Source organism: Ovis aries, chromosome 8 (assembly GCF_016772045.2).
Source record: "Ovis aries strain OAR_USU_Benz2616 breed Rambouillet chromosome 8, ARS-UI_Ramb_v3.0, whole genome shotgun sequence".
Lineage (NCBI taxonomy): Eukaryota > Metazoa > Chordata > Mammalia > Artiodactyla > Bovidae > Ovis > Ovis aries.
In genome coordinates, this window is record NC_056061.1 from 2,414,251 (window position 1) to 2,441,270 (window position 27,020).

The following is a 27,020-nucleotide window of genomic DNA, read 5'->3' on the forward strand; positions in this document are numbered from 1 at the left end:
AGTGTTCTTGCCTGGGAAATCCTATGGATAGAGGAGGCTGGGAGGCTACAGTACTTGGGGTGACAAGAGTTGGACACGACTTAAGAGACTAAACCACCACCACTATAAGAAATTCATATGCAATTTCTGTATACACGCAATATGTCATAAAATATGCTTTGGTATACATGTCATGCTGCCAAATACAATAGAACAAAAAGTCTTCATACTGAGTGCAAGAAAAAACTTCCAGTGGGAGTTGAAAACAACATTCTAGCTGGCAGCAAAACTGCACAGCTGGTGTCACTTGGGGAATAAAAGGAAAAAATATTTTAAAAGCCTAGTGATTTCTTTAGATTTTCAAAAAAAGCTCCACTTTCTTCAAAACATATTTTTGTGAATTTGAAACCTCAGGTTTTGCATATTCCCCATAGATTTAATAATTCCAGTCAATATTCTAATGGGGTAGTTATATCAGAACTTAAAAAAAAATACAGTGTTGGAAATCATATATCAGGTGAGAATAGCAAGTAATGACAAGGGAAAATAGCCTTACCAATAACTCAAATATATTACAGAATAACAATATTCTTAAATGTAGTAACATTATAGTGGTAACATTGGAATAAAAGACCATTAATGTAAGAAAATGGAGAGTACAGAAATAGATCTTGTTATTGGATTTAAAATAAGATAAAGGAGGAACTGGCTTCCCCAGTGGCTCAAGTGGTAAAGAATCCACGTGCAATGCAGGAGACACAAGAGAGGCAAGTTTGATCCCTGGGTGGGGAAGATCCCCTGGAGGAGGAAATGGCAACCCACTCCAGTATTCCTGCCTGAAAGATCCCATAGACAGAGGAGCCTGAGGGGGCTACAGTCCATGGGGTCGCAAAAGAGTCGGACACGGCTGGGCACGTATGCACGTACAACAGTCAAAATGAAGAGTTGCTGAAGTTGCCAGTCAGAGGACTGCCAGAAAGAGAAACCCTAACCGGTATTGGAGGGAAATGACAGACTATTTAGGTCAGGCAGGCCTACCTCTTTGAATATAAATAATCATTCATTCAGTTCAGTCGCTCAGTCGTGTCCGACTCTTTGCGACCCCATGAACTGCAGCACACCAGGCCTCCCTGTTCATCACCAACTCCCGGAGTTCACTCAGACTCGCGTCCATCGAGTCCGTGATGCCATCCAGCCATCTCATCCTCTGTCGTCCCCTTCTCCTGCTGCCCCCAATCCCTCCCAGAATCAGAATCTTTTCCAATGAGTCAACTCTTCGCCTGAGGTGGCCAAAGTACTGGAGTTTCAGTTTTAGCATCAGTCCTTCCAAAGAAATCCCAGGGTTGAGCTCCTTCAGAATGGACTGGTTGGATCTCCTTGCAGTCCAAGGGACTCTCAAGAGTCTTCTCCAACACCACAGTTCCAAAGCATCAATTCTTTGGCGCTCAGCCTTCTTCACAGTCCAACTCTCACATCCATACATGACTACTGGAAAAATCATAGCCTTGACTAGATGGACCATAGTCGGCAAAGTAATGTCTCTGCTTTTGAATATGCCATCTAGGTTGGTCATAACTTTTCTTCCAAGGAGTAAGCATCTTTTAATTTCATGGCTGCAGTCACCATCTGCAGTGATTTTGGAGCCCAAAAAATTACATTTTCTAAAACCAATGTGGTTTCCATAATCCCACAAATAATGGGATTCTCTTATTGTCTTGTATATGTGACAAGATAAAAGTTATCAACATAAGGGATGCACAGCTACTTTCCCTCCAATTGCTTCCACAAAGCTTTCTATGGCTGCCTACTTAAGCTTCTTCTTGCTTTAGGAGTGGGAAAGAAAGGCATAGAAAGAACTGCTGTTCTCAGGGCACTGCATATATCTCAGAGCATATGGCCTGGTGCTCAGAAGCTGGGAGTAAAGGGGCAGTCTAGAGTCTGAGAACACTCTTTTAGGTTAGGGTAGTGAGAGATCCCTAGGAATTTCAGAGTATTGGTGACAAGAGTGGACAGGGAATTTTATTAAGAGATTCCATGATTTAAGCAATTGGATTCCTTTAAACTTCTGAGAGAGAGATGACTCAAGATTGAAATTTCTTTTGGAGCTGCACGTTAAATATAAGCACTCCCACGCTGAACCATGAGAGTCTCCTTTTGCTTGATTATCCTTGTGTTAAACTCTGAATTAGTAAAAGCGTGTCAGTGATTTTTTTTAAGTATGCATAAAGAAAATAGAAAACAGAATTGAAAAGCAAAACTGGATTTTCAAATAGAACTTATACAAAGAAACGAGAAACTTTGCACATGGTAGATAAGAGGACCAGAGCTGGAAAGGGCTTGTTTATCTTGACCTACCAGACCAGAGCTGGAAGGAAGAATCTAAGTATTAAACTCCCCTTACTCTGCTTTTCACACTTAGCAAACATTTTTGATATCTTGGTTACTTTGGTACCAGCAAATGGATGCCAGATAAGACACAAGTAATCCAGCCAATGGAAACATTGATCTTTAAAAAAATTAATAAAGTGATCTTCTAGGGCACACAAACACACTGACCTATTATATGTTTGACTAGAGTAAACCAGATACTTGAACGCTGTGATTATTAAAGTTCCAGAACTCTGAAGAACAGAGACCGTATCCTGGCCAGTGGTAATTTAATGTCAGTCACTGTGGGCTAAACAGCACTACAGATATGAAAACAAAGTATACCAAAGGACAAAAAAATTCTCTGATGCATTTATGATCATCAAGAAACTATACCTAGGGTACTGACTTAAAATTCATAGAAGTGCTGTGGAATATTAGTCAATAATAACTCATCCCATTAACTTGTTAACAAATAGTAAGGTTATTTCTTCAAAGAAATTTCACATGTTGGCTGAGGTAATGCTGGTGTCTGCTAACCAAAGGACATTCTTCATGCATTGAAAGCTGATCACCTATTGGTCTACTCAGCCATGAATATTTGAAAGAATAATCACAATAACATTGCTCACATTAATCAGATTAGTAACAAAGGCCACATCAGTATTAGTATTATTAACAATAATCTCAACAGACTTGAGTCTGAAGAATATTTGGTGTTTGTTTATACATATATGTGCAGTCTAAATCCTCCTGTCACGTGACACATTACAGCATGGACTCAGTCACATAAAGGCTCTAACTTCCAGCCACCTAAATGGGTTTGTTTTCCAAAATACCTAAAGACACTGCTAAAGACTACTAAGTCATCTCCCACAGTCTTGCATGGATATAGGGACATTCACAAGGGATTCCAGTCTGTGTATTTTGAAGCTCATGGGTAACATACACCAAGTGAGAAGTATGGCTGAATATTTTTCAAAACAAAGATTAAATTATATACCTACAATAAGAATATGTAAGTAACAATACACATACAAGAAGGCATGCAGGCAGGGTGGTTAGTATTTGAAATCAGCACAGGATTACATCATGCTTTTGGATTCTTCTGAGTTTGTTTCACAGACATGCCACGTTTAAAATGATTTTGTGGCTAGGAGTTTAATTTTGGTGACTAGTGGTTAAAATAACGTAAAAAATACGTTAGAAATATCTGGAAAATACAGACTAGTTGTTTTGCACACACTAAGGAGCAGAGGAAACTTGATCTCAGCAGGTGCATGTTAAAAGTTAAGCCCTCACCTGCATTAACAGCAATATTACCTAAAATAAAGTGTGCATTCAGAATCCCGTGGTGTTTTGATGTTAGAATATTTGGTTCATTATCAGATGAACAATTATTAAGTACTTTCCATGTTCAAATTACTATACTATAGGAGACATAAAGAAATCTATAAACACACTTCCTATTCTTAACCAAATTTAGTGGCTTCCAAACTGTAGCTATTTGATGTTCAGTTCAGTTCAGTCGTTCTGTTGTGTCCGACTCTTTGCGACCCCATGAACCGCAGTACGCCAGGCCCCTGTCCATTACCAACTTCTGGAGTTCACCCAAACTCATGTCCATCGAGTCGGTGATGCCATCCAGCCATCTCATCCTCTGTCATCCCCTTCTCCTCCTGCCCCCCATCCTTCCCAGCGTCAGAGTCTTTTCCAATGAGTCAACTCTTTGCATGAGGTGACCAAAGTATTGGAATTTCAGCTTTAGCATCAGTCTTTCCAATGAACACCCAGGACTGATCTCCTTTAGAATGGACTGGTTAGATCTCCTTGCAGTCCAAAGGACTTGCAAGAGTCTTCTCCAATACCACAGTTCAAAAGCATCAATTATTTGGCACTCAGCTTTCTTCACAGTCGAACTCTTGCATCCATACATGACCATAGGAAAAACCATAGCCTTGACTAGATGGACCTTTGTTGGCAAAGTAATGTCTCTGCTTTTCAATATGCTATCTAGGTTGGTCATAACTTTTCTTCCAAGGAGTAAGCATCTTTTAATTTCATGGCTGCAGTCACCAATTGCAGTGATTTTGGAGCCAAAAAAAATAAAGTCTGACACTGTTTCCACTGTTTCCCCATCTATTTCCCATGAAGTGATGGGACCAGATGCCATGATCTTCGTTTTCTGAATGTTGAACTTTAAGCCAACTTTTCCACTCTCCTCTTTTACTTTCATCAAGAGGCTTTTTAGTTCTCCTTCACTTTCTGCCATAAGGGTGGTGTCATCTGCATATCTGAGGTGATTGATATTTCTCCTGGCAATCTTGATTCCAGCTTGTGCTTCTTCCAGTCCAGCGTTTCTCATGATGTACTCTGCATATAAGTTAAATAAGCAGGGTGACAATATATAGCCTTGATGCACACCTTTTCCTATTTGGAACCAGTATTTTGTTCCATGTCCAGTTCTAACTGTTGCTTCCTGACCTGCATATAGGTTTCTCAAGAGGTGACATTAAAAAATGTTAAAGATAAGCATTCTTGGAGAGTTTAATATTGTCAGATTGAGCTATGAGAGGTTTTTTAAAAAAAAAATAGAGGCAAGAGTATAATTTTGAAAGTGGAGAATTGATGGTGGTTGTACTTGTTAAAGAAGGAAAGGCAATGTGCATGAATCATTACAAGTCAACTACTACAGACTGACAACTGAAATAAAGAAACTCCCAGGGGCACCAGCTCATTAACATGACTGTAACATGTGTAGTAAACCAGTTTAGGAGGTGAGAACTACAAAAGTGTCCGGAGAACTTTTCAGATGACTATATAATGGAGTTCGTATACACCCATGGTGGATTCATGTCAATGTATGGCAAAACCAATACAGTATTGTAAAGTAAAATAAAGTAAAAATAAAATTAAAAAATAATATAATAACTTTTTACTAGATAACATAAAGGAAAGATACGAAACTCAAAAAGTAGAAAAGGATATATGATAAAAGGTCAATCTCCCTTCTATCTTAGCTCTCTTCTCAGAAGAAAAGGACTGCTACCAGTTGGTTGCAGCTAAAACAACCTTTTGTATGACCTTAACTTTTCTCTTTCCGTACTTGGTTGTCTCCAACCTTAAGCCGTGCACATTCACTCTACGTGGTGTACAAAGAGGACAATATCACAAAGCTCACACTCTGAAAGGGACTAACATAATCAGTGTGAAACTGCTAGTTAGCCAACCTGTCAAGATGATGCTAACTTCATGGTGATAGAGAACGTCACACCTTTGTCAAGGTGTATTTCAGAACTAGATGGGCTTATCGGAAGTAATCACTATGCCAGGGTTAGTGGATTTAGCCTGACTGGGTTATGCAAACCAAGCACACCCAAAGCCTTGCTGAGGCGCCCTCAGGGTCTAGGACCCTAAAATCTATTTGTGGCATTGACAAAGACATTGAAGAAGACACTTTAAAAATCAGCTTCTTTGACTGCAAATTCATAAAAGTAACGCAAAATACATGATCGGCCTAAAATTGTGAGGATAAAGTGAGTATAGTTATTTATGTAGGCTTAGGCAAAGTTCTTCTATAAACTTAATAGAAAGTCATTTAATTGATAAAATTATTTCATATTACAATCTAGTGTTTTAAGTCTGTTATCAGGTTAGAGAAATTTCCTGATGATTAAAACAGGTATTCAGAAGAATACTACATTTTGTAGTGTATGACCACAAAGCCACTTAGGTTGGAAGACTGATGACTTAAAGATTTTACATTTTACTATTAAAACAGTAAAAAGAAAGAAAGAACTATGAAGATTAAACAAAATATAATGATACAAATGAATGGAATGCTTAATTCTGTCACTAAGAGGAGGCCAAGTTAGTGCTTAAGGCCTGACCTTATTTCCATATGAGGAAAAATGTTCACATCACAGTGCACCACTGAAATTCCAGTCCAGGTAGCTTGGCTACAACTTACTGAACCTTTAATAAGCCCAGGCTCCAAAAAACGAAAAGACTGCAATTTGTAATTCAGCAAATGTTTATTGAATATCTATTAAATGTGATATCTAGTTTTACATTGGGTTTGATTTTTCTGCCATTGTGAGGGAAGGTAGAGATTCCTATATTACTTAAATGTGTCAACTATATCAATAATACTAGAGTAATTGTTTTTATCACACAGCAGAATGAACTGTGGGCCAGTATTTTTTTCTCTCGTTATGACTGAGAGATTTTACTGTAGAAGATTTTACATTATTATAACAATTTAAAAAATTCCTTTTGAACTCTATGGACTGTAGCTCTCCAGGCCCCTCCGTCCATGGAATTCTCCAGGCAAAAATACTGGAGTGGGTAGCCATTCACTTCTTCGGGGATCCTCCTGACCCAGGGATTGAACCTGGGTCTCTTGCATTGCAGGCAAATTCTTTACCATCTGAGCCACCAGGCAAGCCCCTTAGGGATAAGCATACACATTTCTAGTTCATTTCTAAACCCACATATTTCAGACAGATTCTAAATCTATTGAAGACACCAAAGACAGACCTATCCACGTGACTTGAAAGAGGTAGATCAGGTACTTATATTTTTCTCAAGTTGGCTGACTTAGTGACAACAGCAGGTAAGAAGGAAATGGCACAGTTCCCTGTCTCCCTATTCCTTTATGCCTGGCCTCAGGGCAGACAGTGCTCACAGTCCTCAGAGCCTTCCCAGGGCAGAGAGAAGTGTCTAATGCCTTGGTGGTAATGAATGGTCTTCAGGACCATGGCTTGTCCGTAAGTCATCCACAAAGCCTGACTGGGGAAAGAGGCTAGAGAGGCAAGGTGGGGTCTCAGCACTGGCGTTTGTAGCCACAGTTCAGATTTCACACAGTACACCCTAGCCTGTTCCTGTTGATCAGAAGCAGGAACTCGTCCTGCTCGGCCAAGTTTGTTACATAAGTGGCTAGAGCCTTCACATAGTGAACACTCATTGGCAGAACCAAACCAAAAGTTCAGTAGTATATAGAAAATAGAAAACTTTCATGGACATGGGGGAGATGACAAGCATATAATGTTCTCTGATTCACTGTATAATGCATTCCACTCCAAACTAAATAATGACTTTTTCCCAAAAGGAGATAATCATAAACATTCTTTAAGTAATTCCAGGTTAAAGGCCTGCCATATCTTCCCTCTTTATCTAACCTCTAATCTTTATCATGATTTCATAAGAATATAATCTCTAATTTGTCACATTATGGATAAAGGCTGGTATCTATTCTTAATAATATTATACTCTTTGCTTTTCTAATAATTAAAACAGAGGTCATAGTACATGTCTGTATTATAGGCTTAATAGTCACCATATAAGTTCTACATTTTTAATAATTCAAGCTTTTCTTCAAGCTCATAATAATAAAGAAACAGAAAATAGAGGAGTCAACTGCAGTTGTCCAAATTCAGTTCTGACTTGTATACAGTTTTACAACTTATAAGATCATAGAACTCTTTTATTTTCACATCTAAAATTTAAGTCCTCAAAGATGGTCAAGGCCTGACAGATAAAGAAAAATATACCAGCTGGGCAAGTGCACAATGACCATATTTTTGTTTCAGGAAAACATATATTTTTATGAAAAAGTAAGTTAATACTGTTAAACTTTTGAGTTTTGAGGTAAATGTCTTAAAATATAGTTTTATTTATTTGTTGTGCTCGGTCGCTTAGCCACGGCTGACATTTTGCGACCCCATGGACTGTAGCCTGCAGGCTCCTCTGTCCACGGAATTTTCCAGGTAAGAATACTGGAGTGGGTTGCCATTTCCTTCTCTTTAGTTAGTTTAAAATTATTTGAAAATACTGAAAAACACTAGTTACCTACAATCCAAAAACTACTTAAAATTCCATTAAAAGAAGACAAAGTCCTCTATATCAACCTTCTAATCTCTTTCATTGGAAATAGCCTACACTACACAGATTAGCTATATAAACTTAAAAATTTATCTTTAAAAATGAAATTGAACTGGTCTGTAATTTGGTTTTTCTTTTCAATCAATCACGGATGCTTTCCTGAAAAGCACAAATAGATCTACCTCACTGGGAAACAGCTGCAAAGCATTTCATTATGTGGATACTCCACAACACTTCTGATTACTTATCTATCCTTGTAATACATTGGAGGAAAACAATAGAATGGGAAAGATTAGAGATCTCTTCCAGAAAATTGGAGATACCAAGGGAATATTTCATGCAAAGATGGTCTTGATAAACGACAGAAATGGTCTGGACCTAACAGAAGCAGAAGATATTAAGAAGAGGTGGCAAGAATACACAGAAGAACTGTACAAAAAAGATCTTCATGACCCAGATAATCATGATGGTATGATCACTCACCTAGAGCCAGACATCCTGGAATGTGAAGTCAAGTGGGCCTTAGAAAGCATTACTACTAACAAAGCTAGTGGAGGTGATGGAATTCCAGTTGAGCTATATCAAATCCTGAAAGATGATGCTGTGAAAGTGCTGCACTCAATATGCCAGCAAATTTGGAAAACTCAGCAATGGCCACAGGACTGGAAAAGGTCAGTTTTCATTCCAATCCCAAAGAAAGGCCATGCCAAAGAATGCTCAAACTACTGCACAACTGCACTCATCTCACATGCTAGTAAAGTAACACTCAAAATTCTCCAAGCCAGGCTTCAGCAATATGTGAACCGTGAACTTCCAGATGTTCAAGCTGGTTTTAGAAAAGGCAGAGGAACCAGAGATCAAAGTGCCAACATCAGCTGGGTTATGGAAAAAGCAAGAGAGGTCCAGAAAACCATCTATTTTTGCTTTATTGACTATGCCAAAGCCTTTGACTGTGTGGATCACAATAAACTGTGGAAAATTCTGAAAGAGGTGGGAATACCAGACCACCTGACCTGCCTCTTGAGAAACCTATATGCAGGTCAGGAAGCAACAGTTAGAACTGGACATGGAACAACAGACCGGTTCCAAATAGGAGAAGGAGTATGTTAAGGCTGTATATTGTCACCCTGCTTATTTTACTTATGTGCAGAGTCCCTCATGAGAAATGCTGGGCTGGAAGAAGCACAAGCTGGAATCAAGATTGCCAGGAGAAATATCAATCACCTCAGATATGCAGATGACACCACCCTTATGGCAGAAAGTGAAGAGGAACTAAAAAGCCTCTTGATGAAAGTGAAAGAGGAGAGTGAAAAAGTTGGCTTAAAGCTCAACATTTAGAAAACAAAGATCATGGCATCTGGTCCCAACACTTCATGGGAAATAGATGGGGAAACAGTGGAAACAGTGTCAGACTTTATTTTTTTGGGCTCCCAAATCACTGCAATTGGTGACTGCAGCCATTAAATTAAAAGACGCTTACTCCTTGGAAGGAAAGTTATGACCAACCTAGATAGCATAGGGAAAAGCAGAGACATTGCCAACAAAGGTCCATTTAGTCAAGGCTATGGACTTCCCTGGTGGTTCAGATGGTAAAGTATCTGTCTACAGTGCGAGAGACCCGGATTCAATCCCTGGGTTGGGAAGATCCCCAGGAGAAGGAAATGGCAATCCACTACAGTATATTGCCTGGAAAATCCCATGGACAGAGGAGCCTGGAAGGCTACAGTCCATGGGGTCACAAAGAGAGTCGGACACGACTGAGCGACTTCACTTTATGGTTTTTCCTGTGGTCATGTACGGATGCGAGAGTTGGACTGTGAAGAAAGCTGAGAGCTAAAGAATTGATGCTTTTGAACTGTGGTGTTGGAGAAGACTCTTGAAAGTCCGTTGGACTGCAAGGAGATCCAATCAGTCCATTCTGAAGGAGATCAGCCCTGGGTGTTCTTCGGAAGGAATGGTGCTAAAGCTGAAACTCCAATACTTTGGCCACCTCATGCAAAGAGTTGACTCATTGGAAAAGACTCTGATGCTGGGAGGGATTAGGGGCAGGAGGAAAAGGGGATGACAGAAGATGAGATGGTTGGATGGTATCACCGACTCGATGGACGTGAGTTTGCGTGAACTCCGGGAGATGGTGATGGACAGGGAGGCCTGGCGTGCTGCGATTCACGGGGATGCAAAGAGTCAGACACGACTGAGAGACTGAACTGAACTGAACGGAATACATTAGTATTTTTTGGTACCTAGTTTATTATGTCTGTGATTACTGAAAACACTGTAGTCCCTTTACATTGGGGTGGGGGAAAAGGTTTTGTAAACTTTGAGATCACCAAAGCATCTTCTTAAAAAACACAACTTTATAAAATGGCCTACATTTACATCATGTTCTTGAGGAATAAAAGAATCAGAGGACAGAAAGGAATGAGGAAGATACACACACATGGATGGAAAAAGAAATTATCTAATGTGTTTATATTTATAATGAGAAAATACTAAGAAAAATGGATGAGAAGTTAGCTATAAAATGAGGCTTTTAACCTCACAAGGTGAAGATTTTTAATGTCTAAAACTCTTCAGTGCAAGTTACCTTTACTTGTTTTGTGTTTTGCAGAAGAGAGGAAGCAGTTTAAACTGAAAAGTGAAAGTAATGAAAGATGCAAAACCCTAGTCAGCTTTAGTCAGCATTATAGAACAGCACTCTCAGAAAATTACATTGCAAGCCATTACTTCATTTTTTTGCTGCTATTAACTGGAAGCAAGGACTCAGGAGTCAAGAGCCTAAAAGAAGAAAGCCATCAGCAGAGTTCAATAAACAGGAAAAATACAATGATGATCGAGGAAATACATTTCTTTACCATTTTTAGTGCATTATTTCATGTTTAAAAGCTGGTTTCTAGGCCCATTGATCATATCTACCTCTGGGATCATTATCCACAAGATAATGATAGGAGACTATGAACTTTGGAGGCTAGATGGATGTGGGCTCAAATCTCAGTTCTATTCCCTTCTAGGTGGAGGTGGGGAGGACAAAAAAACACCCTGGAAGAGTTATTTAGCCTATTGGATCTCAGTTTCTCCTCATAAAATAAAAATAACAGTAGATGTTCAGTAAATGTTGGTTATGAGATCTTGATAATATACCTAGTAAGTCATACACGGAACACACACACAGTGTTGTGTGTGTATAATATATATCTCATATATTTAGTATTCCATGTATACACACACACACGCACACATGCATGAGTGAAATTTTGGTATTTGCAACAACATAGATGGGCTCAGATGGGATTATGCTTAGTGAGATAAGCCATACAGTAAAAGACAAATATGGTATTACTTAAAGTGGAATCTAAAAAATAAATGAATGAATATTACAAAATAGAAATAGAATCACAGATACAGAGAACAAGCTAGTGTTTACCAGTAGGGAGAGGAAAGGTGGAGGGGCAAGGTAAGGTGGGGAATCAAGACGTAAAACCTCCTATGTGTAAAGTAAATAAGCTATAGGAATATACTGTGTAGCACAGGTCATATAGCCAATGTTTTATAATAACTTTAAATAGTATAATCTATAAAAATTTTGAATCACTATGTTGTAAACTAATATTATAAACCAACTACACCTCATCTTAAAAAATTAAATAAAAAATATATACATAGAATTCCAAATTAATAAACTACCTATTATCTCCAAGATATAGTGGGGAGGGGCTTCCCCAGTGGCTCAGTGGTAAAGAATCTGCCTGCAATGCAGTGCAAAAGATGCAGGTTTGATCCCTGGGTCAGGAAGATCTCCTGGAGAAGGAAATGGCACCCCACTCCAGTACTCTTACCTGGGAAATCCCATGCACAGAGGAGCCTGGCGGGCTACAGTCCAGGGGTCACGAAGAGTGGGACACGGCTGAGCATGCACACACGCACGCATAAACGCGCATATAATAGAGACAGATGAAACAGAACTTTTAAACCTTGATACACTTTTTGTCAAACGGCTTTCCAGAAAGTTTATTCTTCTTTAAATTAACAGCATCAGTGAATGAGAATATTCAGCTCACAGTAGCTTCACCAACTTTAAATATACTTAAAATTTTTAGCTAATTTCCTAGTGGGAAAATGGTTATGAATGTGAACTTATAAAAAATAAATACTGGTGGCTGTGAAAAAAAAAAATATTTTTTGTGGAGGAAGGGCCCATGAAGATAAAAGTGCCTAGGACCCAGGAAACTAAAAATTCAGCCCTGATCACCAGAAAACTTATATTTATATAAGTTTATATAAATTGTTGACATTGAAGGTATTAATTTATAGCTATAATTGTTGACACTGAAGGTACATGGTAGAAATTGACTATTACAAGAAATGTGTTATTTTGAGGATATATTCATTTATAATTAAAAAAATGTTTTTCACTTAATCAAAAGTTAAATTTTTAAACATTAAAATTTTAGCAACTAAACTGCATGATAAAGTCCTAGGAAAAAGACTGGAACATGAAAGAGGGACACACAAGCATTGTCTAAAAGAACTGGAAGGAACATGAAGCATAGTAGGATTAAACAAGAGCAAAAATAATATAATCAACAAGTTGAAAGTGAAGTGGAATATTACAATGAAGAAATTACATTTAATAAATGTATAACAAAAACACATACAAGATTCTCATGTACTAAAAACATTCAAGGTTCATTTCATTATTTTTCAAAATTTTTTAGCCACACAGTGCATCTGACACAAATGTACTTTGCCCTTCAAACCATCAACCAGACATAACTTTCAGAATCTCTGTCTTTTGAAGCTTATATTTAGTCATGGACTAACCATATGCTATGCTTCTAAGTGTGGTGTTTAAAAGAACAAGATTTATAGGTGCATTTTCAAGGAAATATATTAAAAGAGGGTTGCAGGACTACCCTGGCAGTCCAGTGGTTAAGATTCTCCACTTCTAGTTAAGGGGTCATGGTTTCAATCCCTAGTCAGGGAACTAAGATCCTACTTGCTGTCTGGCCTGGTAAACAAATAAAAAACCTGAGAATCCCAGGCTCTACCCTAACCTACTGTATCAAAATCTGCATTAAGAAGAAATTTTAAAAAATAAAATCGCGTTGCTATTCTATTAACAACTATTAAGGCCCACCAGGAGAAGGCGATGGCACCCCACTCCAGCACTCTTGCCTGGAAAATCCCAGGGATGGAGGAGCCTGCTGGGCTGCAGTGCATGGGGTCGCTCAGAGTTGGACACAACTGAGAGACTTCCCTTTCACTTTTCACTTTCATGCATTGGAGAAGGAAATGGCAACCCACTCCAGTGTTCTTGCCTGGAGAAGCCCAGGGACGGGGGAGCCTGGTGGGCTGCCGTCTATGGGGTCGCACAGAGTCAGACACGACTGAAGCAACTTAGCAGCAGCAGCAGCATAATGTAAGAGTCAGTTTATTCAAGTATAGTTTTACAAACAGCACTTTAAGTCTGGCTAAAATAGCAGAAACACCAGCTGTGATACAAAGAATTTATAGCCATAGACAGAGAGGAAGCTTGTGTTACTATGTATCTATTACCAATACCACACTTCTTTTTGTCAGTTCCTAGGTCAAGTTTTTTAAGCAAAATCTTCAAAGCCAAACCCTGGGTTCATACCTGGACTATTGATCTTTTTTAAAGTATTTTTCCTAAATTTCTACCACAATGCAACTTTGGGCAAAGGTATTTTCTGGATCTCTTTAAGTATTATATTAGATAGTCTCTAAGGAGTCTGGGTTCTAGAACTCTGAAGTTTCCTTGGCAACGATTATTTTAAATATACTGTATCCACTTGTTTATATATACTTGTATTCATCTCAATGTAGAAATGTATTAACCTACTGGTGTAAGACTCTGTTCAGTTCAGTCGCTCAGTCGTGTCCGACTCTTTGCGACCCCATGAATCGTAGCACGCCAGGCCTCCCTGTCCATCACCAACTCCCAGAGTTCACTCAGACTCACGTCCATCAAGTCAGTGATGCCATCCAGCCATCTCATCCTCTGTCGTCCCCTTTTCCTCCCGCCCCCAATCCCTCCCAGCATCAGAGTCTTTTCCAATGAGTCAACTCTTCGCATGAAGTGGCCAAAGTACCGGAGTTTCAGCTTTAGCATCAGTCCTTCCAAAGAAATCCCAGGGCTGATCTCCTTCAGGATGGACTGGTTGGATCTCCCTGCAGTCCAAGGGACTCTCAAGAGTCTTCTCCAACACCACAGTTTCAAAGCATCAATTTTTCGGTGCTCAGCCTTCTTCACAGTCCAACTCTCACATCCATACACGACTACTGGAAAAACCATAGCCTTGACTAGATGGACCTTAGTCGGCAAAGTAATGTCTCTGCTTTTGAATATGCTATCTAGGTGGGTCATAACTTTTCTTCCAAGGAGTAAACATCTTTTAATTTCATGGCTGCAGTCACCATCTGCAGTGATTTGGGAGCCCCCAAAAATAAAGTCTGACACTGTTTCCCATCTATTTCCCATGAAGTGATGGGACCAGATGCCATGATCTTCATTTCTGAATGTTGAGCTTTAAGCCAACTTTTTCACTCTCCTCTTTCACTTTCATCAAGAGGTTTTTTAGTTCCTCTTCACTTTCTGTCATAAGGGTGGTATCATTTGCATATCTGAGGTTATTGATATTTCTCCTGGCAATCTTGATTCCAGCTTGTGTTTCTTCCAGTCCAGCATTTCTCATGATGTACTCTGCATGTAAGTTAAATAAGCAGGGTGACAATATACAGCCTTGACATACTCCTTTTCCTATTTGGAACCAGTCTGTTGTTCCATGTCCAGTTCTAACTGTTGCTTCCTGACCTGCATACCGATTTCTCAAGAGGCAGGTCAGGTGGTCTGGTATTCCCATCTCTTGATGGGACTCTGTAGACACAGATAAAAGGTAAAACATGTTTAAAGGCCCTGAAGTAGAAAAGAAGTAGTATTTGAGGAACTGAAGCAAGTACAAAGTGCTCGGAGCAAAATTAAGAAGTAAAAATGACGCAAGATGAGGTTAGTAAAGTAGGAAGGGAGGGCCTGGCAGATCAATTAAAGGTTTAGGATTTTATCCTAAGAGCAGTGGGAAATCTTCGAATGGTTTTAAACTGAAAGTGCTTTGATCTGATTCATACTAAAGAGAAAAAAAAAAAGATTACTGTGGCTTTTGTGTGAGAAGTGGATTAGAGGAGGGGCAGAGAGAACAAGGAATGATCTGTTTGAAGTGCTTATTCCTGCAGTATGGCTGAGAGGTAATAGATCCTAGGACTAGGGTGGGGCCAGTGGGATGGTAAAAAGTACCATAGATTGAAGACTATTTAATTAAAAAAAAAAAAGAGTCAAGAATGATTTCTAGGTTTCTGTTTTGTGAAGCTGAGTGAATGGCAACACTATTGATGAATAGACAATCCCAGGAGAGCAGGAGCTTTGGGTAGGGTCTCACTCTTCCATCCTTCCAACAAATCCTGTGAACTCTTTCAGTTCTGTTTTCTTCTGAATTCTACCTGCACAGGATTGTAGCCTGGAAAATGCTGGTCCACTGGTCCATTGGTCATTACCACTGATTATTCTTTCTCCAAGGGCTCAGACTGCACATAAACTGAAGGCATTCATGATATGGAGACCCCTGAATACATGATTTTGAAACAGTTTCGATAGGCTACACTGCCTGCAAAGCTCTCAACCTTATGGTGTGGTCAAAACATCCCAAAGATTGTAAATTGTAGAATCAGCACATTCTGCTGAAAAGAAGACAAATTCTAGTGGATTAAGGAGAGTGGGAATGTTGAGAAGGCATTAGGGTGTGTTTAGGGATTGTGATGAGACTGCAAATGGTCACAGTGGTTGTGACTGGAGACAGGGATTTTTTGAGTTACTGTCTCCAACCACATTACAGGGAGTTTGGAAGACAGGTAGGTCCAGGGTTCAACCTTGGGAGTACGTGACCACAGTGAGTAAAAAGAGATTGGCAAAGCTATGGATTAGAGTTAGAATTTTAGGCAGCAGTACTCTATTTTTATTTTCCTTTTTTCCTATATTTCCTTTAATGGAATATTTTGAAAAAATGAAGTAGCTTAATATATCCATTGCAATTACTCATTCACTCAAATATGAAATAGTCTAATTTTCCTCTATCTTATATACCAGAATTAAACTGTTTAATACAGAAACTAACAAGTTCGTTGACATCTGAATGGAATTTGCTAAATTTAAAAGATAAAGACACGTTAGGCTTTTCATAAAAACTGAATGGCTAACTCAGAGTATTGGTTTTGTAATTAGTCATATTTCTAATATCCAAAGGCATTCTCAGTAATATCTCTGAGCTTCAAATTGTATATATAAAATAGTTAAAAATTAAATATTTATAAATATTCTAAGTATATATTTGCATGCGTACTAAATACATCTAAGTTTCAGGGATATATCCTAAATCTGAAGTTTTCTAGGCCCCGAATTCTGGATAAAGGGATACATGATACCATCAATTCTTAGTTGATCATATTTATATGGAAGAACAGTGATTTCTGAGAATATCTTTAATTTTATACTTGAATATGGAAACTGATAACTTCACTTGTATTAGTAAACTGCAGACTCATAGAGTAAGAATAACTGAACTGGAAAGGAATCTAGAGACAGTTAATCTAGAGGGTTTCACATTGTGGGTCCCCTGATCAGCAGGCTCTGCATCACCAGTGAACTTGTTAAAAATGCAAATCTAAGGCCCACTCCAGACCCAGTAAATCAGGAACTACAGCCGACGGGCAGAGCAATCTGTTTTAACAAGCCTTTTCAGGAGATTTTGATGCATGCTGAAGTTTCAGACCCATTGGTTTAATGGGTATTTCTCTTTTAAAACCGAAATCAAGGAATACCAAAGAAATAAACTGAAATTCACACTACTTAAAAATAAAATAGTGGACTTTGAAAGATCCTAACTCAGATTGCTTAAAAGACATCTTTTCTGTAACTGCACCTTCTTACTCATTTCATGGGTATTAGTTTTCCACAGCTGCTCTAATAAACTACCATTAATTTGGCAATTTAGAAATTTATTATCTTACAGTTTTGTAGGGTCAGAGGTCCAACATCTGTCTCATTGGGCTGAAATCCAGATGTCAGCTTTGCTCCCTGGAAGCTCTAGGGAAGAATGTTTCCTTGCCTTTTCCTGCTTTCAGAGGCCATCCATATTCCTAGACTTCTGGCACCTTCTTCCATTTTCAATGCATGTATGGATTTTAAACTCAAAAATTCTTTCCCAAAGTTCATTTTAGAATCTGTACAGATGAGTCCAGTCTCCCAAAAGCGGCTATGATCTACCAGCCTGAGCAGGATACTGTCATTGGCAGACTCTGCCATAGACCATCACGACTAACACTCAGTCTCCCCAAGCAACAAAAATAGCAAATGATAACATATTCATTATATCACTCAGTTACTAAGTCAGGAAAGGTTATTACGTCATCTTAGGAAAATACTTTAAAAGAAGGTTTAAACAAAGTTTTTGATTTATACCTTGGCCTCAGGGCAATTAAAATAGTTCATTCCTTGATTGACTCAATCATAGTTTTCCTGTATCATTTCAGTTGCTGTTGAATTTCATGGATATACAGCATACATTTGTGTTTTTTGTTTTTTCCCCAGGGAAGACAGTGAGGGATTTAAGAAAAATGTTCGATTGGAAGACTACACACCAAAAGAAGTCGTGAGTTTCGTGGTGGGACTATGCATAATTTCTTTCCTTTTCTGTATTTTCCAAATATTCATTAGTGAACATGACATTTCTTTAACTAAAAAAAGAAAAACGAACATGACACAGTCACCTGTAGTCATAAGGCCTGACTGACTGGCAAGGCAGCGGGACGGCTTTTGAAGTTTCAGGTACACAAAAAGACATTAAAAAAAAAAAATTACAGTGTCACCCAAAGGGTACTGTAGCAACTTCCGTGATGAATTACCTTGAAAACGTTTTTAAAATGAAGAAGACGACAAATCACTCTCCACATGTGTGACCGCACTACCTCACTCGACCTTTTCTCTCCAGATGGCTATGGCCTAAGCCCGAAGGCCTCCTCAGAGGAACGAACTGAGTCCTTCTCAGGCCACCGTGCTGCCACGGAGGCCGAAGGCAGCGCCGGCCCGGCCCGCCGGCGGCTCCGACCCGGCGTGTGTGGGCCGAGCCGGCGCCGCGCTGGGCCCTCGCCACGGAGGGCCGGGCGGCAGGCGCCACGCGGCGGGCTCTGCGCGGCGCCGCAGCCTCTCCGCCGCGCGAGAGCCCGGGCTGCTGAGGGGGAGCCGCGCTGGGGGCGGCGGCGGCGGGGCGGGGGCGGGAGCCGGGCGGCAGCAGCAGCAGCGCCCGTGGGGGAGGAGCGGCGGCGGCTGGAGCTGCTGTGGCGACGGACGCGAGGCGGTGGCAGCGGAGACCCACCCCTGTCCACATGGACAGTCGCAGAGGCCTCGGCTGATGCATTCGCGCCTGGGCGGGGTGGGCAGGCGGCCGTAGCGGCGGCGGCGGCACAGGGAGCGGAGGGCCCCGGGGGGCGCCTGTGGGTCGCGGAGACCTCGCCGCCCCGGCGCGGCGGGTGCGGCCATCTTACGGCCCGGGACCGAGGGAAGCGCATCTGTGTGCTCGCCTTCTTCCCCCCTCTTCCTGCGGGCCCGCCGCTGGGGGAAGCTTCAAGGGCGGCCTGGGCGGGCGGTGGATGGGTAGTCGCGGGCCGAGAGGCACCGGGCCCGGGAAGCGCCGTCGCCGCCGTCGCCGCTCGCGTTCGCCCGGCGGGGCCTGAGCCAGCCCAGGCTGCGGGCCTCGCCGCCCGTCCGCGGACAGGCCCCGGGAGCCGGCTGCTTTTGTGTAGGCCCGTCCGGACGAGGCAGCGTCGCCCGCCTCACGGCCGAGTCCAGGCGCGCAACCCTGCGGCGGCTACCCTCCTGCGGCGCGGCCCCTCATCCCGGCGAACGCGGCGGCGGCGGCGGCGGTGTGGGCCATGGATTAAGGCGGCGGCGGCGTGGGAGGAGGAAGATGGCGGCTGGCAAGAGCGACGGCAGCGCCGGGGAGATTACTTTTCTGGAAGGTACGTCTATTCCTGCCCTTGTGGGGGTTGGGGGTGGGCAGAGACAGGAAAATGTGGCCCCTGATTCCCGGATATTCGGTGACGGGCGCCGGGGGCGTTTGGGGGGCGGCGGAGGACCGGGGGGGGCGGGGGCTCCGGGGCGATGGCGGGGAGGGAAGGTGCTGCGGGGGCGCCGCGTTCGAGTCCGCCCCGGCGAGGGGCTCGCCCGGGAGGCTGTGAGGGGGCGGCGGTGGACCGGCCGCGAGCCGGACTTTTTGGGAGTCCTCTGAGACTGCACGGGTCTTTTTTTTTTTTTGGACATTTTTTGCTTTCTCTGACTGCTCGGCTCTTGTTTGGTGTTTGTGAAAAGTTTCAAGTTGCTAAAAGGTTGGGTGAAATCGGGGGCCAGACCACTTTGGGAGGGGAGACGTAGTTTCCCGGAGCTTGTCTTAACACCCCCCACCCCCCGCCCCGCAGGCCTTTCTGTTTCGCAGAGCTTCAGGCTTTCTTGTGCAGCCAGCATTCAGGTTAGGCCTGGCCGTGAGAAATGTGTTTTGCTGAACATGTTTTAGGAAGTCATGTATCTGAGAAAAGAGAACGAGATACACATTATCAATTTGGGGGTCGTCACCCAAGCTAACAGACAAAGCTCAAGTGATTCTATTTTTATTCACTTGTGAGGAAAAAGTTAAACATCTGCTGTAGGTGGACTAAGCCAATGTTAACAAAAGCTACATATTATTGTTGGGGATGGTGGTAATGGGTAATAGTGTTGGCTCTTTGGCCAAATATAAAGATCCCCCAGTACAGCTAAATCCGTTGTAGTTGTGGCTCAGGAACTCTAATGTTCATTGCTTAATTTGACTGTGGATTCACTGATTATGCTGGTAATTGGGTTTATTAGTCAGTTCGGGAGAGCAGGTCTGTCTGCTGTGCAGTGATTATTAAGAAAAAAAGGATTAACTCCTCTGGAAAATTTTGCAAAGATGAGTTTCACCTGGGATATAGGCAGTACTTTAAAAATAATTGGAAACATTTCTGATTTAAGATAGTACAACTTCACTATGGTACAAAGTCCTATAAGAGGCTGTGGAAGGATGCTTATGTTGTGTTTACAGTTTTAACTGCATTGGGAACAGTGCCTGGAACACAGTAGGCACTCAGTCCAGTGAACAAATAGAGACCAGTAGAAGTGAGTGGGAAAAGAAATATTAATATTCTTAATTCTTCTTAAAGTATAGCAGAACAAAAAAATTTTTTTTACCTTGTTATGCAAACCAGCCTTTATTTAAAAATGATGAGAGTTTTATATGAGATTTGTAGTAAGAAGATGTGGAAAGCTTGTGAGTTTTCTTCACTTATATTTCTTCCATTCGACCTCCATTCTCATTTGGGCTGATTAGTTACCCGTCAGAGGCTGAGAGTGTGGTGTAGCTTGTGTTACAGGTGGTGCTATGTGATGAACATTGGGAGGATGGAAGGAGCATCAATAAGGCCAACAGATACAGTGCTGAGGTAAATTTAAAGCTGTTGCTGCTGCTGCTAAGTCATTTCAGTCGTGTTCGACTCTGTGCGACCCCATAGATGGCAGCCCACCAGGCTCCCCCATCCCTGGGATTCTTCAGGCAAGAACACTGAAGTGGGTTACCATTTCCTTCTCCATTGCGTGAAAGTGAAGTCGCTCAGTCCTGTCCAACTCTTAGCGACCCCATGGACTGCAGCCCAGCAGGCTCCTCCATCCATGGGATTTTCCAGGCAAGAATACTGGAGTGGGCTGCCATTGCCTTCTCCTTTCGCTTTTAGCTTATTCTAACTTAAGGGTCTATGAATTACTCTAGTGGAAAAAATTGAGTTTCGTCACTTCTTTTTCAGCGTTTGCATAAACAAGTGAATAGTGCCTTGTTTAGAATATGAGCATAAGAGGCTGATATTTAGTACTACTAAATAAGTGGGATGACATTTAGGGCTACTTATATTTTTTTATATTTCATTCTTTTGGTTCTTTACGCTTTTAATGATGAGATACTCCAGTATGGCTTGCCACATCAAATATTTATATCAGCCTATTCTGTGCTGGGCACTTTACCAAAGTAAAGGAAGCAGTGGATAAGATAGTTAGGATCCTTTCCTTCATAGGAATTATATTTTAGTAGGAGGGACTTTTTATAACTAAAAATTAATCCATTTAGAACAATCTCACCGCTTTTTTTGTTGTTGTTGCATAGTTTCCTTCTTTAGATCTGCTCAGACCTGACAGCCTACGTAAAATGTCATGCTGCCATACTCACATGTACAAACATGGTATTCCTCTGTTTTATTTTTCATGGTAGCACTTTTCACATGATAAATTTGTCTTCATGTTTTTTAGTCCTATAAAAATACGAGCTCCATTAAAGCAATAAGTTTTTCTTTTCACCATATTTCTTGCACCTGGAGCATCTTTATTTCTTGTTAATGAAGTAAACAAGAAGATAATAGTGTAGTAAAGGCTATGGAAGAAACACATAGAAAAAGCCATTTTGCATAGTGTTAAGGCCAGGAAAGGCCTTCCTGTGGAGGTCACACGTGTGTTAAGGTAATAACTGTGAGACTAGAGTATGGCAGAGAGGACGATGGCTGTAAAGGTTCTAAGATGATATAGGATTTCATTTGCTTAAAAAAAGATCGTTATGGCTGAAATGTAGTAAGTACAGAACACAGTAACAAGCACAGATATGAGAGCAGATCATGAAAGTTCAGGAATTTTTATTTGATTCTGAAAAGTATGAAATCACTGAAGAGTTTGGGGCAATGGAGTTAATGATACAATTTATCTTTTTAAAAAAATAACTTTGTTCCTGGAGTAAATTAAAACAGAGTAAGAGTAAAAGCAGAGCCATTAGTTAGGAGAATATTGTAGCAGTCTGAAAAATAGACAGGTTTGGATTAGGATGGTAGCAGTGGCCATCGGGGAATAGGAGGGGCTAGATGGAAGATCTGTTTGAGAACTTCTGAATGCATTGCATATTGAGGATCAGAGAAAAGTAGGAATCAGAGATGACTCCTAGGGTTTTGGTTTGAGGTTTTGGTGGGGGTGGGGGGACTCCATTTATTGAGATGGAGTAGAGGAATGAGACGCTCATAGCTCTGCTTTCGTCATCTTAAGTTTGAGGTGCTTTGTCTTCCGTGTTCTAAATACTGCTTCAGAGTCTCATAAACTGTGAAGTAAAATACTAATTCCAATTCTTTTCCCACCTTCACTAGGGAAAAAGAGCTACTGGTTACTATTGTGCTTTATTTTGTCAGTGTAGTATCACACTGAAATGGTGTGAATTGAATTAGGCCACAGTTTATATTGATTTTTTTTTTCTTCCTACTGTTTGATTTGTTCCTTTCTCTTCTGTTCATTTAAGGTTGTCTTCTGCCCCTTTCCCTCTTGTGATAGTTTGGGAGGTTTCTTTTGTTGATTCATTCAGTAGATACTTACTGAGCAACTATAATGTTGTAGGTACTGTGCTGGAGAGGCACAGTGTAGGCAGGGGAGATTTCTTGGTGGAATTTCCAGTCCAGTGAAGAGAGTCAGTAATCAAATAAACATACTTGTAAGTGTAAAATTACAGCTGTCAAGTGCAACAAATGGGGATTATTTGTAATAATGAGAATTTGATCTAACTACAAACAAAGCTAGTGGAGGTGATGGAATTCCAGTTGAGCTGTTTCAAAGCCTGGAAGATGATGCTGTGAAAGTGCCGTGCTCAATATGCCAGCAAATCTGGAAAACTCAGCAGTGGCCATAGGACTGGAAAAGGTCAGTTTTCATTCCAATCCCAAAGAAAGGCAATGCCAAAGAATGCTCAAACTACCGCACAATTGCACTCATCTCACATGCTAGTAAAATAACGCTCAAAATTCTCCAAGCCAGGCTTCAGCAATACGTGAACTGTGAACTTCCAGATGTTCAAGCTGGTTTTAGAAAAGGCAGAGGAACCAGAGATCAAATTGCCAACATCCGCTGGGTCATGGAAAAAGCAAGAGAGGTCCAGAAAACCATCTATTTCTGCTGTATTGACTATGCCAAAGCCTTTGACTGTGTGGATCACAATGAACTGTGGAAAATTCTGAAAGAGATGGGAATACAGACCACCTGACCTGCCTCTTGAGAAACCTATATGCAGGTCAGGAAGCAACAGTTAGAACTGGACATGGAACAACAGACTGGTTCCAAATAGAAGAAGGAGTATGTTAAGGCTGTATATTGTCACCCTGCTTATTTTACTTATGTGCAGAGTCCATCATGAGAAATGCTGGGCTGGAAGAAGCACAAGCTGGAATCAAGATTACTGGGAGAAATACCAGTAACCTCAGATATGCAGATGATACCACCCTTATGGCAGAAAGTGAAGAGGAACTAAAAAGCCTCTTGATGAAAGTGAAAGAGGAGAGTGAAAAGGTTGGCTTGAAGTTCAACATTCAGAAAACGAAGATCCTGGCATCTGGTCCCATCACTTCATGGGAAATAGATGGGGAAACAGTGGAAACAGTGTCAGACTTTATTTTTGGGGGCTCTAGAATCACTGCAGATGGTGATTGCAGCCATGAAATTAAAAGGCGTTTACTCTTTGGAAGGAAAGCTATGACCAACCTAGATAGCATATTAAAAAGCAAAGACATTACTCTGCTGACTAAGGTCCGTCTAGTCAAGGCTATGGTTTTTCCAGTAGTCATGTATGGATGTGAGAGTTGGACTGTGAAGAAGGCTGAGCGCCAAAGAATTGATGCTTTTGAACTGTGGTGTTGGAGAAGACTCTTGAGAGTCCCTTGGACTGCAAGGAGATCCAACCAGTCCATCCTAAAGGAGATCAGTCCTGGGTGTTCTTTGGAAGGACTGATGCTAAAGCTGAAACTCCAATACTTTGGCCACCTCATGCAAAGAGTTGACTCATTGGAAAAGACGCTGAAGCTGGGAGGGATTGGGGGCAGGAGGAGAAGGGGACGACAGAGGATGAGATGGCTGGATGGCATCACGGACTCGATAGACATGAGGTTGGGTGAACTCTGGGAGTTGGTGATGGACAGGGAGGCCTGGTGTGCTGCAGTTAATGGGGTCACAAAGAGCTGGACATGATTGAGTGACAGAACTGAACTGAGGGCAGTTTGGAGGGTGAATAAGAGAGGGAAAGGTGGAGAGACCGCTTTCTAGCCAGGGTGGAGGAAGCCTGATATGTTTAGGGAACTGAGAGGACCGTATGGTGCTAGTAAGGAGAATGTTACAAGAGGAGACTGGGGTTAACATCCTCAGGTTTGTTTCAAAAAAAGGTCAAGGTCTACCACTTGTAGAATGCTCTAGGGAGGGGCAGAAGAATGTCAGTGAGGTCAGTTAGGAGACTTGTGGTATAGGGCAAAGGTGCTCTAGTTAGCTCCTCCTCTTCTGATATTCTCCTTTTCTCACCTGTGGAACCTCTGGCACGTCTAACTCCTCTCTCATTTGTTTTTTTTTTTTTTTTTTTTTTATAGTTCTCTTATTCATCCTATAATAGCTTTCTTTCCCTTTATCTTTTTTCTTCTACGAACTGCCTAACCATTTTTTTTTCCCATTTTTTTCTCCTTCCCCTTTCATATGTGTATGTGTCTGTGTGTATTTCCTACTTTGTTTTCATTCTGGGCCTCTCTCCCTTTGTGGACTTTGTCAAAGAGATTGGTGTGAACTACTGCAGTGTTGTCCTCTATCCAGCAAAACTGCTTATGTTTCCAAATGAAAAGTGTTTTCCATTTTCCCTTAATTATACTTTATTTTTACATACAGGTCAAGTTCAGAATCCAATCTGTCTGTCATTTTTGTGGGGGATAGTAAATACTTCACCACATCTCCTGAACTAAAGTACCATTTCTTCTAAATGATTGGCATTCCATGAATATGAATAGGGGCTTTCCAGGTGGCGCTTATTGCAAAATTCAGACTGAAATTGAAGACAGTAGGGAAAAACCACTAGACCATTCAGGTATGACCTAAATCAGATCCCCTATGATTATACAGTGAAGGTGACAAATAGATTCAAAGGATTAGATCTGATAGAGTGCCTGAAGAACTATGGATGGAGGTTCATGACATTCTACAGGAGGCAGTGATCAAAACCATCTACAAGAAAAAGAAATGCAAAAAGGCAAAATAGTTGTCTGACAAGGCCTTACAAATAGCTGAGAAAAGAGAAGCAAAAAGCAAAGGAGAAAAGGAAAGATATACCCATTTGAATGCAGAGTTCAAAAAATAGCAAGGAGAGATAAGCCTTCCTCAGTGATCAATGCAAAGAAATAGAGGAAAACAATAGAAGGGGAAAGACTAAGATCTTTTCAAGAAAACTAGAAAAGGGAACATTTCATGCAAAGATGGGCGCAATAAAGGACGGAAATGGTATGGACCTGACAGAAGCAGAGGATATTAAGAAGAGGTGGCAAGAATACACAGAAGAGCTTTACAAAAAAAGATCTTCATGATCCAGATAACCACAGTGGTGTGATCACTCACCTAGAGCCAGACATCCTGGAGTGTGAAGTCAAGTGGGCCTTAGGAAGCATCACTTCAAACAAAGCTAGTGGAGGTTATGGAATTCCAGTAGAGCTATTTCAAGTCCTAAAACATGATGCTGTGAAAGTGACATATTCAGTATGCCAGCAAATTTGAAAAACTCAACAGTGGCCACAGGACTGGAAAAGATCAGTTTTCATTCCAGTCCCAAAGAAGGGCAGTGCCAAAAATGTTCAAACTATTGCACAATTACACTCATCTCACATGCTAGCAAAGTAATGCTCCAAATTCTCCAAGCCAGGCTTCAATAGTACATGAACCGAGAACTTCCAGATGTTCAAGCTGGATTTAGAAAAGGCAGAGGAACCAGAGATCAAATTGCCAACATTCATTGGATCATCAAAAAAGCAAGAGAATTCCAGGAAAAAAAAGTCTACTTCTGCTTTATTGACTACACCAAAACCTTTGACTGTGTGGATCACAATAAACTGTGGAAAATTCTTTAAGAGATTAAAATACCAGACCACGTTACCTGCCTGCTGAGAAATCTGTGTTCAGGTCAAGAAGCAATCATTAGAACCAAACATGAAACAACAGACTGGTTCCAAATTGTGAAAAGAGTACGTTAAGCTGTGTATTGTCACCCTGATTATTTTTTAACCTATATACAGAATATATAATGCGAATGCTAGGCTGGATGAAGCACAAGCTGGAATCGAGGTTGCTGGAAGAAATATCAGTAACCTCAAATATGCAGATGACAGCACCCTTATAGCAGAAAGTGAAGAGAAACAAAAGAGCCTCTTGATGAAAGTGAATGAGGAGAGTGAAAAAGCTGGCTTAAAACTCAACATTCAAAATACAAAGATCATGGCATCCAGTCTTGTTTCATGGCAAATAGATGGGGGAACAGTGGAAGTAGTGAGAGACTTTATTTTCTTGGGCTCCAAAATCACTGCAGATGGTGACAGCAACATGAAATTAAAAGACGCTTGCTCCTTGGAAGAAAAGCTGTGATCAACCTAGACAGTGTATTAAAAAACAGAGACGTTATTTTGCTGACAAAGGTCTGTCTAGTCAAAGCTATGGTTTTTCCAGTATGTATGGAGGTGAGAGTTGGACCATAAAGAAAGCTGAGCACTGAAGAATTGAAGCTTTTGAACTGTGTTGTTGGAGAAGACTCTTGAGAGTCCCTTGGACTGCAAGGAGATCCAACCAGTCCATCCTA

At 41.0% G+C, this 27,020-nt stretch overlaps 2 protein-coding genes across 8 annotated transcripts in view; one reads left to right on the forward strand and one right to left on the reverse strand.

Annotated features, from left to right (window-relative positions):
• Window positions 1-18,526, reverse strand: part of FILIP1 (filamin A interacting protein 1) — a 313,619-nt gene extending 295,093 nt beyond the window's left edge. For 2 of the 3 annotated variants that reach the window (XM_060419371.1, XM_060419369.1), the window contains exon 1: window positions 17,305-18,526. The gene's annotated coding sequence lies outside the window, so the exon portion shown is untranslated. The remainder of the gene's footprint in view (window positions 1-17,304) is intronic. The other variant, XM_060419370.1, reaches the window with a different exon arrangement.
• A 267-nt stretch (window positions 18,527-18,793) lies between these two features.
• SENP6 (SUMO specific peptidase 6) overlaps window positions 18,794-27,020 on the forward strand; it is a 131,536-nt gene continuing 123,309 nt past the window's right edge. For 4 of the 5 annotated variants that reach the window (XM_042253153.2, XM_027972291.3, XM_060419373.1 and 1 more), the window contains exon 1: window positions 19,227-19,311. In XM_042253153.2, the coding sequence (XP_042109087.1) occupies window positions 19,260-19,311 (52 nt within the window). In that variant the 5' untranslated portion in view covers window positions 19,227-19,259. Of the gene's footprint in view, window positions 19,312-27,020 lie in introns of all 5 variants that reach the window. The other variant, XM_027972290.3, reaches the window with a different exon arrangement.